General features: G+C 30.4%; 1 protein-coding gene and 1 non-coding gene across 2 annotated transcripts in view; one reads left to right on the forward strand and one right to left on the reverse strand.

Annotated features, from left to right (window-relative positions):
- The window catches only part of LOC100181254 (plexin-B1), a 15,629-nt gene extending 1,376 nt beyond the window's left edge, over positions 1-14,253 (reverse strand). The window contains exons 1-28 of the mRNA XM_026835166.1: positions 14,028-14,253; positions 13,395-13,558; positions 12,971-13,025; positions 12,574-12,657; positions 11,538-11,708; positions 10,940-11,091; positions 10,483-10,584; positions 10,164-10,301; positions 9,533-9,668; positions 9,057-9,169; positions 8,623-8,785; positions 8,112-8,309; positions 7,779-7,902; positions 6,787-6,988; positions 6,299-6,503; positions 5,784-5,974; positions 5,316-5,387; positions 4,929-4,995; positions 4,348-4,494; positions 3,874-3,954; positions 3,583-3,661; positions 2,896-3,059; positions 2,337-2,429; positions 1,807-1,911; positions 1,435-1,592; positions 950-1,097; positions 433-573; positions 1-17 (exon numbers count right to left, since the gene is read on the reverse strand). Coding sequence (XP_026690967.1) covers positions 1-17; positions 433-573; positions 950-1,097; positions 1,435-1,592; positions 1,807-1,911; positions 2,337-2,429; positions 2,896-3,059; positions 3,583-3,661; positions 3,874-3,954; positions 4,348-4,494; positions 4,929-4,995; positions 5,316-5,387; positions 5,784-5,974; positions 6,299-6,503; positions 6,787-6,988; positions 7,779-7,902; positions 8,112-8,309; positions 8,623-8,785; positions 9,057-9,169; positions 9,533-9,668; positions 10,164-10,301; positions 10,483-10,584; positions 10,940-11,091; positions 11,538-11,708; positions 12,574-12,657; positions 12,971-13,025; positions 13,395-13,558; positions 14,028-14,144 — 3,587 coding nt within the window. The 5' untranslated portion in view covers positions 14,145-14,253. The remainder of the gene's footprint in view (positions 18-432; positions 574-949; positions 1,098-1,434; positions 1,593-1,806; positions 1,912-2,336; positions 2,430-2,895; positions 3,060-3,582; positions 3,662-3,873; positions 3,955-4,347; positions 4,495-4,928; positions 4,996-5,315; positions 5,388-5,783; positions 5,975-6,298; positions 6,504-6,786; positions 6,989-7,778; positions 7,903-8,111; positions 8,310-8,622; positions 8,786-9,056; positions 9,170-9,532; positions 9,669-10,163; positions 10,302-10,482; positions 10,585-10,939; positions 11,092-11,537; positions 11,709-12,573; positions 12,658-12,970; positions 13,026-13,394; positions 13,559-14,027) is intronic.
- On the forward strand, positions 7,186-7,236 carry mir4192 (microRNA 4192). Its single transcript, NR_105072.1, has one exon. It is a non-coding gene; the product is annotated as a microRNA 4192 (primary transcript).
- Positions 14,254-14,447: the final 194 nt, after the last annotated feature.

Here is a 14,447-nt window from a genome sequence, read left to right on the forward strand (position 1 = left end):
AACTCACACGGGTGTTTCTACAAATATAAGATCATATTTGATTATTTGTTACAAACTTACAAACTAGTACATTTGTTTTAAATGAAATTGTTACTATTAGCGATAATAAATGTATCTAAAAAAAATCTTAAAAAAATAAAATGTTTTGCAATATGTAAAACCAGTTGTTAAGAAAAACTGAACTAAAAGTATAAAACTTCTAGTTGTAAAAGTGAACAAGCTATATAAAACTTCTAGTTGTAAAAGTGAACAAGCTATATAAAACTTCTAGTTGTAAAAGTGAACAAGCTATATAAATAAATAAATAATAAGAAATAAATTTCCATTTTAAAATTTACATCTAGACGTTATAAAAAAATAATTTAATTTTTTTTAAATTTAATTATTTTTTACTGTTGTTTTTTCTTCAATTTTTTTTTCATTTTTTTTTACCCGCGATATTTCCGCTATGTAAGCGTTCACGTCTTGGTCACTAACAGTATGTTGCTCTTTTATTCCTTTGTAATATTCCTGCACCATCTTCTTATAAGTTGGGATTTCCTTGGCATACAGTTGTTTATGGATTGGAGAATCCTGTGTAAAATATTGGGAGGAATTTTGTTCAGTGTATGTCAGTATTTTGGAATTGTGGCTTCGAATTTGTGGCTTTAGAGTTCAGGCTTTGGATTTGAGGCTTTTGAAAATTTGTGACTTGAATTAGTTATTTTAAAAACTTAAAAATTGTGGCTTTGGAAATGGCACTTTGAACTTTGGGCTTTTGACTTGTAGCTTTGGTAGTTTTAAAATGATGGCATTAAACATGCGACTTTAAAATTGTAGCTTTAAATTTGTAGCTTTAATACCTATAATTTATTAAAAATACCATTAAACTTTAACATACCAATAATTTCTTAAAAATACCATTATTTCCACATATGGTAAAAACAAATAGCAAAATCAAATATCCAACCTTGGTAGGCTTATGTTCAGTTACAGAACAAGCATCAATGAAAGTTTGAGATATAACAGCCATGGAAGCAACTATCGTATCTGGCTTCTCTATATCGAACACTGATTCTGGGTTCTTGAGGATTGTCACCCAGAATCGACCGAGCAAACTAAAAATATAGGAATTTCTTTTTTAATTAAAATTTGAAGTTTGAAAAAAATGCAATGAAAATAAAAGAAATAAAAAATGTTTTTTTTTTTAATTTTAAAATTAAAAGAAAATGAAATAAATCATTTATTTATCACAAAAAACAAACTAAAAATAATTTTTTTCTTAGTTTTAAATCTTAAAAAAAAAATGAAATAAACAATACTAAAGTTGTAGTTTGTACATGTGTTTTCTTTTATGGCACATGCCATGGCACACACCTCAGAAAATAAGAGCTTGTCATGGCACACACCGCGGCACCGAAATTTTAAAACTGTGACATAGACATTACATTCTACCTGTTTGTTTTCCATATATGTAAAACCTCTGGGTCTGTTATCCCATGTTTTGTAGCAATTTCATCGAGAAAATGGAAGAAATATTTCACTGGGCAAGGAACTGTGTGGCGGTTTAATATTGCCTGCATAACTGCATCAACGTAATTTTGTAAAATACCCTGAAATTAAAAAAAAAAAAAATTAAAATTTCTGGTAAAAAAAATTTAAACAAATTTCAGTAAAAAAATTGTTAAAAACATAAAACAATAACAGAAATTAAAAAAAAAATAATAAAAATTAAAAGAAACAAAAATAAAATTAAATACAAAAAGATTAAAAAATTAACATAAAAAAAATAAAATAAACATAAAACATAGAAAAAATAATAATTACCTTCATATTAATTAACCTGAGCAAATACAACTCCGCGATATGTTTATGTCGATCACGATTGATGGTACTTTCCCGTTTTGCTTCCAATTCATCACTGTATTTCACCTGTGTGTGGTTATTATTAGGTTAATATTAACTGTAATACATGGGCGTCAGGGCACACTGGTTAGCGTGTTTGCCCCTAACCCAGGGATATGGGTTCAAGCCTCGGCTCGGCTACCATTGTGGTGTATGTGTCTTTGGGCAAGACATTAAACGGCGATTGCTTTAACCCAGTGGTCACTAATGGATTGTTCAAATTGTCAGCTATACATAGAAAAACAGTCACCCACAAAGTAACATACATGGTAACTCGTAAGCTGGCACGATGTGTATGAAACAGAACACTCATTTTATAACAACGGTCATTTTTCCGGCATGCGAGGATAAATCAAAAAAAGGTGCATCACTCTTAAAGTTATTATTTTAATTCTACCAATTTTGAGTTAAAACACTTTTTTCAGATGTCCATGTTATAACATGTTACTTACCAAGTGATACATTTTAGCTGAGTTATCTTCAGGTAGCATGGGAGACAACGCTGTTGTATCTACACTATGGTTTGACATATTTGACATGTCTTGCTGTGAAAAATGTTTGAAATATTAGCGAACAATGAAAAGGCATACAGAGACAGTCAGTGGCGCAGCCAGAAAAAAATAAGGGGGGGGGGGTTAATCAAAAAATTTTTAATTTTTTTGGGGGTTTAAAAGGGGGGGCGTGACCCCCTAAATCCCCCCCCCTGACTGCGCCACTGGAGATGGTGTTAATAGGTTTATGTATTAATGCAAATAACTATGAGACATTCTGTATTTTTTAAATTATCATTTAGATTTAAATACTAAATATTAAAGGTAAAAAAAAATTTTTTTTACCATCAATTGAGTCTAATATATAACGCAAATTATTTTTGAACATTTTCAAACGTTTTATTTAAAACCCTATTTTTCACCAGAGGTGTCCAGAACCCAGCGGAAACATTTGGATATTGAGCTAAAAGTGTCCCATCTTACTTCACATTACTATAACATACACATAGTATCACCAAACCTGAGATCCATTAACTTCTTGTTGTTTTGGTATAAGAGCTAACGTTGCGTTATTCCCAACTTTATAATCACTTAACGTCATTAGTCTTCTCCATCTTGACCCAGCTTCCATGGTGTAACCTTGTGTTGGTAGAACTAAGTGCCCTTGTCTACCATGCCGCCATTCTGTAATAAATAAGTGAAATGAATTTATTTATCCTTATGAAAACAGCTATATCATATTTAACGGCATGTAACTGGATCATATAAACAATTTTGAGAATCATATTGACATATTCACTACTTTTTTTGTTTAACGTGACTATTTTTCTCGATTTCTTACTTAGTGGCATTAACCCTGATAAAGACGACACGAATAGGACGTCAAAACGAACTTTAATAAAAAGTCATTCTGCAAAAGCTATTAATTTATTATTGGATTTTTGTTGTGCAGCTATAAGATATATAATAGTTATTCTATACAACATATATTATTAAAGCAAATATCCTGATCGTGTTTTAAACAATTAACAACGGTCTATGGGAGTCGTGAGGATACAGTTTTATAATTCTTTGAATATTCTTTGTTTACTCCCAAATGGGACAACAAAATAGAATGAAAAGGTGTCCTATCTTCCCCCACCCTACTATTTATTGTGCAACTTAAAATTGCACAATATTCTATATAATATACGTCATTATATCTCACCGAGATCTAACTCATCAGACTTTGGTCGTTGTGAGAATAAAACTCGCTTGTAAACTGCGTCAATCACTTTCTCTTTTACCTGAAATATTTCAAGTGAAAATTCAAACATGGTGGATTAAAACACCTCATGCCCACTGTCAAGCTGCTACATTATAAAAGAAAAACAAAAAAAATTACAAAAAAAAGTTTTTTTTGTAAAATAATTATTTAGTTTGAATGAACATTTTAAGATTCAATCATGTTTTTCATTTGTTTTGTACAACATCTATTTAGTTATTGCAGTTAGCAAACCTGAGTAACTGCATCACATTCAAGGACTTTAACAATAACAGGTTCATCATCTGTTGAATGGGATGGGGCAACAAATAAAGTCTAAACAAAAAAAGAACAACATTAAAACTTGAAAATGTTTAGGAAACATTTATTTTTATTTTTTGTAACGTAAAACGCATGTCACTGTAATATTTACAAATTTAAAACTTTTTTTTCGTTTTTTTTATGTCATATTCACCAATTTTTTTCTTACTATTTTATTCCATTTTTTTAGTAAATATTTTTCTTTTTGTTGTTTTTGGTAACATAACATAACAGACCATATAATATTCACCATTCTTTTCTTTAAACTATTTTTTTTAATTAGTTTTTTTTTTGTAACAAAACTTGCAATCTATGTTATCATGCTCCAATTTTTTTTCTTAACTTTTTCTTTCATTTTTTTTGTAAATACTTTTTTTGTAACGTAACATGCTGTCATATAATATTCACCAATATTTCAGTTTCAATATCCTCCTTCAGCAATCTATCATCATTTAGTGTGTATCTTGCTTTACCAGTAATAGCATCAAGTGGACCTTTTGAAACTTGCTGTTTAATTGCTTTCAGTAGAAGAAATATATGGTTGCCAGCTATGTCCTGCAATATGTATTGTATAAGTTAATGTATGATTTAAATATGTGTTAAACTATATGAGTTATATTAGATTATGTATGGTGTTTTTATATTTACTGTTTGGTGGGACTGCTCCCAACCCAGAGGTAATGGGTTGAATGCTCGACGCTGCTACAATTGTAGGCGTTTGTGTCCAAGGACAAGAAACTTAACAGCAATTTCTCCAACCCAGTTGTCACAGATATTTACCAACAAAGTTTAATTTTTCGGGAGCATGTACGAGGTGTATGAAACTCCATGATACAACGACTGCTCTGCCCCGCAAAGATAAATTTTTAAGCATTTAGAGCAAATAAAACCAAACATTATTTTATAAAACAGTGACAAGGTAACCACTGTAGTAGGTAACTCAACCAATTTAAATTGAATGACAAAGCTCTGGTTTATAAATCACTCACCCTCAAATAAGGATACAAACAAATGTACATCCAGTTACTTAACATTCGCTCTGCAACGGAATCGCTTCTGTAAAAGTAATAACATAATTAAGTCAAAGTTAGAAAAAAATTCTTCACAAAGTTATATACATGGTAACTCGTAAGCTGGCACGAGGTGTATGAAACAGAACACCCGTGTTATAACAACTGTCATTTTCCGGCCATGCGGGGATAAAGCAAGTTACATTCGTCCATTCATAAGTAATATTGCATATACAGGAGGTGTATGAAACAGAACACCTGTGTTGTAACTACTGTCGTTTTCCGGCCACGCGAGGATAAAATAAGTTACATTCATTCATTCATTCATTACCCAAATTAGTTTTAATGTCCTCATAAAAAACATACCTTCGTAAAATAAGCTTTGGATTTCTTTGAACATTGACAGCAATCAGATCGGATACTAGTGACTTCATTATCCTGTGGGAAAAATTATATAAAAATTCGTCCATAAAAAAATTTATTGTAAAAAATTATATAAATGCATCATAAAATATTTTTCAATTTTAAAAAAGCCCTTGTGGTAAATTTTTTTTGTAAACTGGTGTTTGATGTTTGCCCCGATTTTATTTAACACTTTTACTTAAGTAGTTTATTCATAGCATATTTTAACAACTGTCGTTTTGCTGCTAATTATTATTTATCTCTTGTAATATCGTAATGTAAAACGGATTATTATAACAACAAAGAAAAGGGAATAATCAAATAAGGACGGTCGTTAAAAAACACGAAATGTCAGTTCTATATAAATTTACCAGTAGGCTATTACAGAGATAAATAAAATTTATGTCCATATTAAATTCATATAAATCCTACTCTGTGTAATAATCCAGTTTCTGATGTAACACCACGGTAAGCAGTGAAGCTACATTTCCTTTATCTCGGTTGCTGAAACTTTTCTGTTCTTCTAATGTATGTATGAACATGGTTAGGAAATGATGGTTTGAAAGGAGAGATAGAAACTGCGACATTCCTTGCTTTAAATCAGATGGTAATTCACTATGTGCCTGTGGGGGTAAAGATTTAAATTGATATATTTTGAGGAAAAACCATGAAAAGAATACAATATATTAATTATCAAATAATAATAATGTAAACAATATTTTAACGGCGTATCTGTTATTAAAGTAGTGTATTTCTGATGTTTCATTCACCATCTGGTAAGACTATATTAGAGTAAATCTTTTCGAAAGGCAGACAAAATGTCGAAATACACTCGTTTTTCATACCAGATGAGCTGCTAAAATAATATTTCATTATGCCTGGTAGCAGAAGTAACAGAACAAATAATAAATTTAATAATACTTACAAATATACGAAATTAAACTTACCTCTGGTTCTTTCATACACGGGTGATATCGGTAACTCGGGAAAAACAAGTTTGTTACGTAAGTCCGGTAATCCAAACACGGGATTCCAAAATCTCCAATATCAGCGGTCAGATCTGACATATCTATGCTTAATTCTGCAAAAGCTTTGCGGAAATCGGCGCGCACAGATATTTCTAAATTCTCCATCGCTTTTTGGAAGTCATTTCTGTTAAATAAAAAAAAAATTAAATTTTTTTTTTTAAAAATGTGAAATAACCTTTTTTCAGTTTTGGTGCTCTATTGAAACTATACACAATTTTGGTGTCCGGTTAACTATACTTGGTATATTTAAAATTTATTTTACAAAAATGGGTGAAAAAATTTAACATTTCTTACAGAATAAAATAAAACCCATAAAAATACTTTAAAAAATAAAAATTCAGATTAATTCCGATTTTCAACAAAATAAAAAATACCAAAACAATTTTCAATTTTATACAATTACTCACTTATTGGCTTTATACATCTTGCTTTTCCTCAGAATAAAACAAATGATTCCAATAATAATAATGACCACCACTACTGCTGCTACCACTATCCCAATAATAACATTCTGTTGCAAAGTGCTTGGTTCAGTGTAATAACTCATCTGCCCCAAATTTCCAGCAATATTTCCAATCTTGTACGTCACGTCATATGTTAAACCACCACCTGTAAAAAATCGTTATTTTTTTTTAAACTTGGCAGAGGTTACACGTTCAGGGCTTGTTGCTGCTAATCACCTATAAAAAATCTTTTTTCATAATTTTTACATCTCATGGAAAAGTGGTTAAAGCGAGTAACTCTAAACCAGAGGTTACGGGTTCAAGGCTTGTTGCTGCTAATTATCTATATATTAATGTTACTTTTATAAAAATCTTTTTTTTAATATTTATTGCATGTCATGGAAAATTGGTTAAAGAGTGAATTTAAACGAGAGGTGACAAGTTCAACGCCGTGGCACAGTTGGTAAGCGTGCCTGCCTCTAACCCAGAGGTTATGGATTCAAGGCTTGTCGCTGCTACCATTGTGGGCGTTGTCCTTGGGCAAGACATTTAAAAGCAATTGCTCCAACCCAGTGGTCACTAATGGGTTGCCTAAATTATCAGCTGTACAGAAAAAATAATCACCCACAAAGTTACACATGTGGTAACTCTAAAGGTTTGTACACAGTATCCGGCATGCGAATTCGCTTGCAAAGTCGTATGCAAACCCATTACCGAGTTCCACATGCGGCAGCGAAATCCGGACAAAACAGACAAAACGAATGAATTCCGGATACTGTGTACAGCCGCCTTTAATGGCACGAGGTGTTTAAACACAACACCCGTTCTATTACATCTGCTACCAGGCATAATGTAAAAAATCTCTCAACGGCACATCTTGTATAAAAAAAAACGAAAAATACATTAAGCTTCTACATGCAAGATAGGTCGTTAAAAGATTCTTTATAATATATGACCTTGTCTAGGAGGTACAGTACACAACACATCTTCTTCATTCAATGAATCCACGTAACATCTCTGGTTTCCAATCATAACAATAAACTCACTTTTCGTGATCGCATCTTTGTTCAAATTGTAAACCTTAAAAAAAAATGATTTTACCAACACATATATGTGTGTGAAAAAAACTATACGCTTATTACTAAAATTCACTTGCCACTGATGGGTTGTGGACTAAGTTTAATCTTAAAATATATTTCATCTTACCCCACCATAGTATTCTAAAAACCAAAAACATGTCCCATTTTACCCCCAAACTACTATATTCACCATACTGGTGCACTACATACCTTAATCTTAAGATATTCATTTTCTCTCTGTTGGCTTTGTGGCTCCAGTGGTTGAACTTGTGGATTGGGATAATACTTGAGATAAGCGTTAGGTGGAAAGTTATAAACATGGTTGTCCATTTTAAGAAGGGGGGTGGAATTTAGAAACAAAGTATCGGAAATATTTGTGGATGCGTTACTGCCCTGGCCTTTGCTTATCTGAAAGTAAAAAAAGTTGTGTTTAATTGGAAATTGAAAAAATAATATTTTAGAAATTATATTTGTTAAAAAATTGAAAAACAAAGAAAATAGAATCTGGTTAAAGTAATTCATTAAAAATTAAAATTTTAGCGATTAAAAGTATTAACAAAATGGATAAACAAACAAATAGGATGCAATATTTAAAAAAATGTTTCAGTAATTAAACATAATAAACTAAAGAATAGAGAAAAAAAAGTATCACAACTTTTCTGAAACGTTTTTTTGTATTCTATTCCTATAGCCTAAAAATTAGCTTATTTAATTAACATACCAGTGGTGTTGGACATATCATGTATGTATTGTTTACCACAACACATGAGGATAAATAATCTGTGTCTGTGAGAGCTGGAAGTTCATTTACTGAGCGCTTGTGTTTCCATGCTCGAATTACTGACGAAAAAATACTCCGTTTTCGACGGTTTCGGACCGTAACTCTGTAAGAAAGGTGGTCTAAATACTAAGATTTTTTTTGGAAAATATATAGTTAACAAAAAAATTTGACAATTTATTATTAAAAAGGTTAACAGGGGCAAAAAAATGTCATAAAAAAGTAAAGATAGCTTTTATTTAAATAAGCCAATAATTTCAAAAACACAACAACTTATTTAAATATTAATAAAAATAACTTCAAATTTAGAAACAAAAATATCTTTTTTAGGTATAAAAATATTTCATTATAAATAAGAAAAGAAAGTGAAAACTTACAGAAGTTTTGGTGTTTGCACTACATTGAAATTGCTGCCAATGAATGAAATATTTCGTCCACCAGCAAGAAAACTGGTCAATTTGTTTGGAGATAATGTAGAGTATTCCTTTACCTGGAAAATAAGTAATTAATCAAATTATGATAAATATCACAATTTATCTGTTGTTTTACAGATGTTCTGATTCATACACCTTATGCTTGCTTACAAGCTACCATGTATGTAACTTTGTGGGTGTGTTTTGTCTGTATGGCCAACAATTTAGACAACCCATTAGTGACCACTGAGTTGAACCTCTATAGAATGACTTTACCCCCATAGAATATAATATATAATCATCTAATTATGTACCGTGAGGATACGGTTTTAAAATTCTTTGAATGATCTTTGTTTACTACCAAATTGGACAAGAAAATAGAATTAAAAGGTGTCCCATATTACCCCAACCTGCTACATATACATTATTATCATATATACCGTTGGATTTTCTTTGTATTGAAATGTAAACGGAGTTCGTAAGCTTAGGTTGTCAAAGTGAACGGTGACAGGTTGGTTATTCATAACATGGGCTGCAGGAGAGGTTGTACATTTCAGTGTATTTGATAATACTGGCCTGTAATGGAGTTTAAGTGTTAAGTTTGTATATGAATGAATGAATGTACCTTGCTTTATCCTCTCGTGGCCGGAAAACTTTTTTTTGGAAGAGGTGATTTTTTCTTTTTTTTATGTATGGCTGATAATTTAGACAGCCAACTAGTGACCACTGGGTTGAAGCAATTGCAGTTAAGTGTCTTGCCCAAGCACACATACGCCCACTATGGCATATACTATATACCACACACAAATGTAGCAACACAGATAAACCAAACATTTAAAAATCACCAACAATATGACATTTCTATCAAGTATTCTTAACAGATAAAAATATCCCTTTTTTTTAAAAAATATCAAATTTCTTGAAAAAATAACACATTTTTCTTGGAAATTACCAAATGTCTTAAAAAAATATCATTTTTTTTTAAATATAAAATATCTTAATAAAATATTACATCTTCCTTAAAAAAATATCGCAATTTTCTTAAAAAATTACAACAAGAGCAAAACTTACGTAACAACCCGACAAGGTAAAGTTCCAATATCAACTGATATAAACAAGCCAGTATTTAGGTTTGTTCCTTCAATATTTATAAGCGTTCCGCCAGCTTGAGGGCCTGCTCTTGTAACCAGATCCGTGATTTTTGGGTTCCTGTGAAATAAATTGTTAAAATAACATGAATGTTTACATTTATTATTAGGTAATATTGTGTTTAAATTTATTATTTGGATTTATGTTGTAGTGCAACAATGCTTATGTTCAGCATAAATGTATGTTTTGTTGTGTTTAAGCGCACTGATTTTACAAACCTGAATAAAAAAAATGAACGAACCTGAATGAGAATTCCTTTTCTGATTCCACAGTTATATTTCGAACTGTGACCGAAATTTTACCGGAAGCTTCATTTATATGGGCACTGGTTTCACAAACCACTCTGTAAAAAGACAATATATGAGGATTTTTTTAATTTATTTTTATGAGGATTGTTTTAACTATTTTAATAGCAAAAATCATATTTTTAAAACAATAAAGAGAAAGGAATCAACAGCAAAACAACTGTCAGTATATCATATCCTAATTTTTTATTCATCTTATCGAAAACAATAGCAAAATCATAATAATTTGCAAATTTTAAATCGATAATTTGAAACTGATATTTTATGTCCGAATTATTTTTGAATTTTAAAGTTTTTTTCCAATATTTTTTTAAGTTTTTCAAATTTTACCAAAATTTTTAACTTTTTTCTACAAACTTTATATATATATATATATAAATAAACTTCACTTACGTTACAGATGTTTCGTACAAACGTTCAATAATTTGACACGAGCTACCAGCTACAACAACTTGTTGTATATCTTCCACCCTCACTCCCATGTTCATTCCACTAATCCTTACACGAGTTCCACCATCTAAGGGACCACTGCTTGGGGAAAAACTCTAAAAATAAATTGCATTTTTTTTAAAAGTTTGAAACATGGATTTAAAAAAATGCGAATATATTTATTTATATGCATCAAAAAATAAGTAATTTTTTTTCAAGTTTTAAAATTTGAGGATAGCAGTTTTTTTTAAAAAAGCGAAAAAATTCATAATAAAAACATAAACTTTTATAATAGGTTTACAGCACCTTATATAAAATTCTAAAAAAAATATATATATATATAGCGAAAAACATGCCATGTGAAAAACTTTATAAAACAAAAAAAACGTTAAACGTTTCAAAATATAGCAGGAATTCATAAAATGTGGCGAAAAACTCTAAAACAAAAATAATTTGTATAAAATGAGAAAAAAATTTTAAAATCTATGATTATATCTTTACAATTTCAATGTGCCGACAGTATTAGGTTTAAATATTTAAAATAATCGATTTAAAAACTTACATTTATAACTTGTGCTGGACACTGGTGTGCAGATGTCACCCATTGTGTGGGGTCATAACATAATTCTCGTATAGTGCATTCATTAGATGATCCACACCACCCACAATTATAAATAGCATCTGATGTTACACAACGACTGCAATCGCCGTGACCCACAGAACATTTGAAGAACTGAATTTTAAAAAAGTATATAATTTAAATTTTTTGAACAATTTTTTTATTTTTTTAAGTTTTATTTTTTTACAAAAATTTGTTATTTTTTTATATTTTCTTTTTTTTTTCTATGAATTTGTCCCTGCCCATGCAGCAAACAAAAATCGAATGCAATTAAATGGTGTGCTAAAGATATATATTCCTCCAAGAACTAAAAGCATCATCAGTCTTACATGAAAAATAGAAAATAGACATCATTCAGGTGACAATAAAATAATAAGTTTGCATAAAAAAAACACTTAAAATGAACCTAAAAAATGTAGTAGGCTATGCAGTATATATGTTAAATAATAACAAAGGACTTGCAAGGCAATAAAACAATGAAATAAATGTAATGTCTAATACTGATAAGTTAAGCAGAAAAAAGGCAATTGAACACAAAATTTGGGCATGCAGAAAATAAATGGGAAATTATACTTTTTACCTGTTTTCTTTCTATAATTATAAAATCTAAAAAGTATGAATTAGTGAAATGTGGTAAAGGCTTATAGTGCAGCACTGTATGTCAGACAAGCAAACTAGTTAAACAATCATTAAACACATAGTATTGTGGGGTAAAATGTTATTAACTAGATCCTATGTTTCCTAATCGGGTTTTGAACAATTAACAACACTCTTTTGAGTCCTGAGGATATGGGTATTTACTTCTGTAAAAATTTTCTTTGTTTTCTACTATATTCGACAAGAAAAGAGAATGAAAACATATACCATCTTACCCCACCATACTATAATAGACAAAAAAGCACCCTAAAGTTAAACTGTGGAGTATATAGGCTATGGGTGAATACAATGATAAAATCTTAATATTTATATTCAAATTTACCGTAATTGGTTTAAATTCTCGATAATCAACAATGAAATTTAATTTCCAAGCGACTGATATCGATGCTCTGGCAGTTACCGCATTCTGTGAGACAAGAGAGCAAAAATCAAATAAATGAGCACATAATATATTATTTAAAAGATAATATGTAAAATGTAACAATATGTTAAAAACTTGATAGGCTTTAAAATCTGGTGAGGGCCATGCAGTAGCAACCTGGCCCCCTAGGTGTTGAGGTAATGGGCCAATCCTGGCCTAAACCCCAGGTCTCACAGCGTGACTTACTGTAGAACCCACCCACGTAGAAAAAAAATAAAAATTGAATGTATAATGTTATTAAAAAAATACAGGTAAAATTAGTGCAGTTTATGTCTAAATATAAATGGTTTATAAATACCTGTGTATAGTTGTATGAATGCTCATTGCATATAACTTCATTTAGTGCTGGGTTCCTGGTAAATACATTTATGTAGAAATAAACATTGTTTTTTTATATAAGTGTTTTATTATTTTTTTATAAATAATAAATATATATGGTAGGTTATAAGCTAGCAAGAGTGCACAAGAGTGCATAAGAGTGATAAGACAGAACACAACTACTGTTGTTGCCCAAACACGCAAAGATAAACAAGTTATATTCACTCACTCATTTCCTAAACTAATTTATATACTTTTCTTAAATTAGTTTCATAAATGAATGAATGTAACTTATTTATCTTCGCACGGCATGGTAGCGACAGTCGTTACAAAATGTAACTGAATTAATGTGCCATATTTATCCTTACATAGCAGAAAAATGACAATTGTTATAATTTATATACCTTGTTGCAGGCACAACGGTTGCCTCTCGATTCCCATCAATTAATATTTCACATCTATAAGTTCCCACTGATGGTAAATGCTCTGCATACAATGTAATGGCACGAGGCTGGCCAACTGATATATGCTGATCATCAGGTGCTACTCCCAGAATTGTGGGGCAAACCTGGCGAAAAATATTCATGAAAAAAATTTTTTTTTTGCTAGTTGTCAAAATTTTATTTAGAAAATATACTGGGCATACAATATCACTACTGTATAGTTCATTTTAAGACATGTTTGTAAGATAGGCTATTAAATTGTTTCTACAGTTTTACTGGGTACTCATGGATAATCTAATTAATTTTAGGGGTATTTACGCATACCTTGCATACCCATGTTAGGCGCCTATAAAGAATTATTTTTTTGCTATTTAATTTGAAAATTTTGCTGTTTTTTTAAACTAAACTTACTGAGTGATTGGAACTACACAGTCTGATTCATATATTTTTGCGAAAGGTATGTAATTACCAAATTATAATCAAACACTCACTTTCTACTAAACTTTACAGGAAAAAATTTCGAAATGCTTTTTTCGGATTTTTTTTTGGCGATGCAACTTGAAAATTTTGCCTGACTTTTTAACCCAAACTTACTGAGTGGTTTGAAGTGCACAGATCTGATGCGTCCCCTTCTTGCGGCAAACATGTATGTTGGCTCACACACCATCTACAATCCCATTGGCTCGATAAACAGCCCACGCAGGGCGACATCTTTTGTAACGATTGTCCGTACAAATGACAATCATAAAACTGAGCGATGGTTGAGACAATGTCCACTTGTCGATCGTATCGAACGCTCAAACTAACGTTTATGTAATCTGTAATGAATAAATTTAAAATTTAAAATCTGTCATGTTACACTATTAAAGTATATGCCAGTCTGCATACTTTTTTATAGCATTTTTTATTTTTTATTTCTATATATATATTCTTTTTATTTTTTATTAATTTTTATTTTTTCAGAAAACGAATGTATTTTTCATTGTGAGACATAATTTGAATATGAAATCATAA

This window comes from Ciona intestinalis, chromosome 7 (assembly GCF_000224145.3).
Source record: "Ciona intestinalis chromosome 7, KH, whole genome shotgun sequence".
In the NCBI taxonomy this organism is placed as follows: domain Eukaryota; kingdom Metazoa; phylum Chordata; class Ascidiacea; order Phlebobranchia; family Cionidae; genus Ciona; species Ciona intestinalis.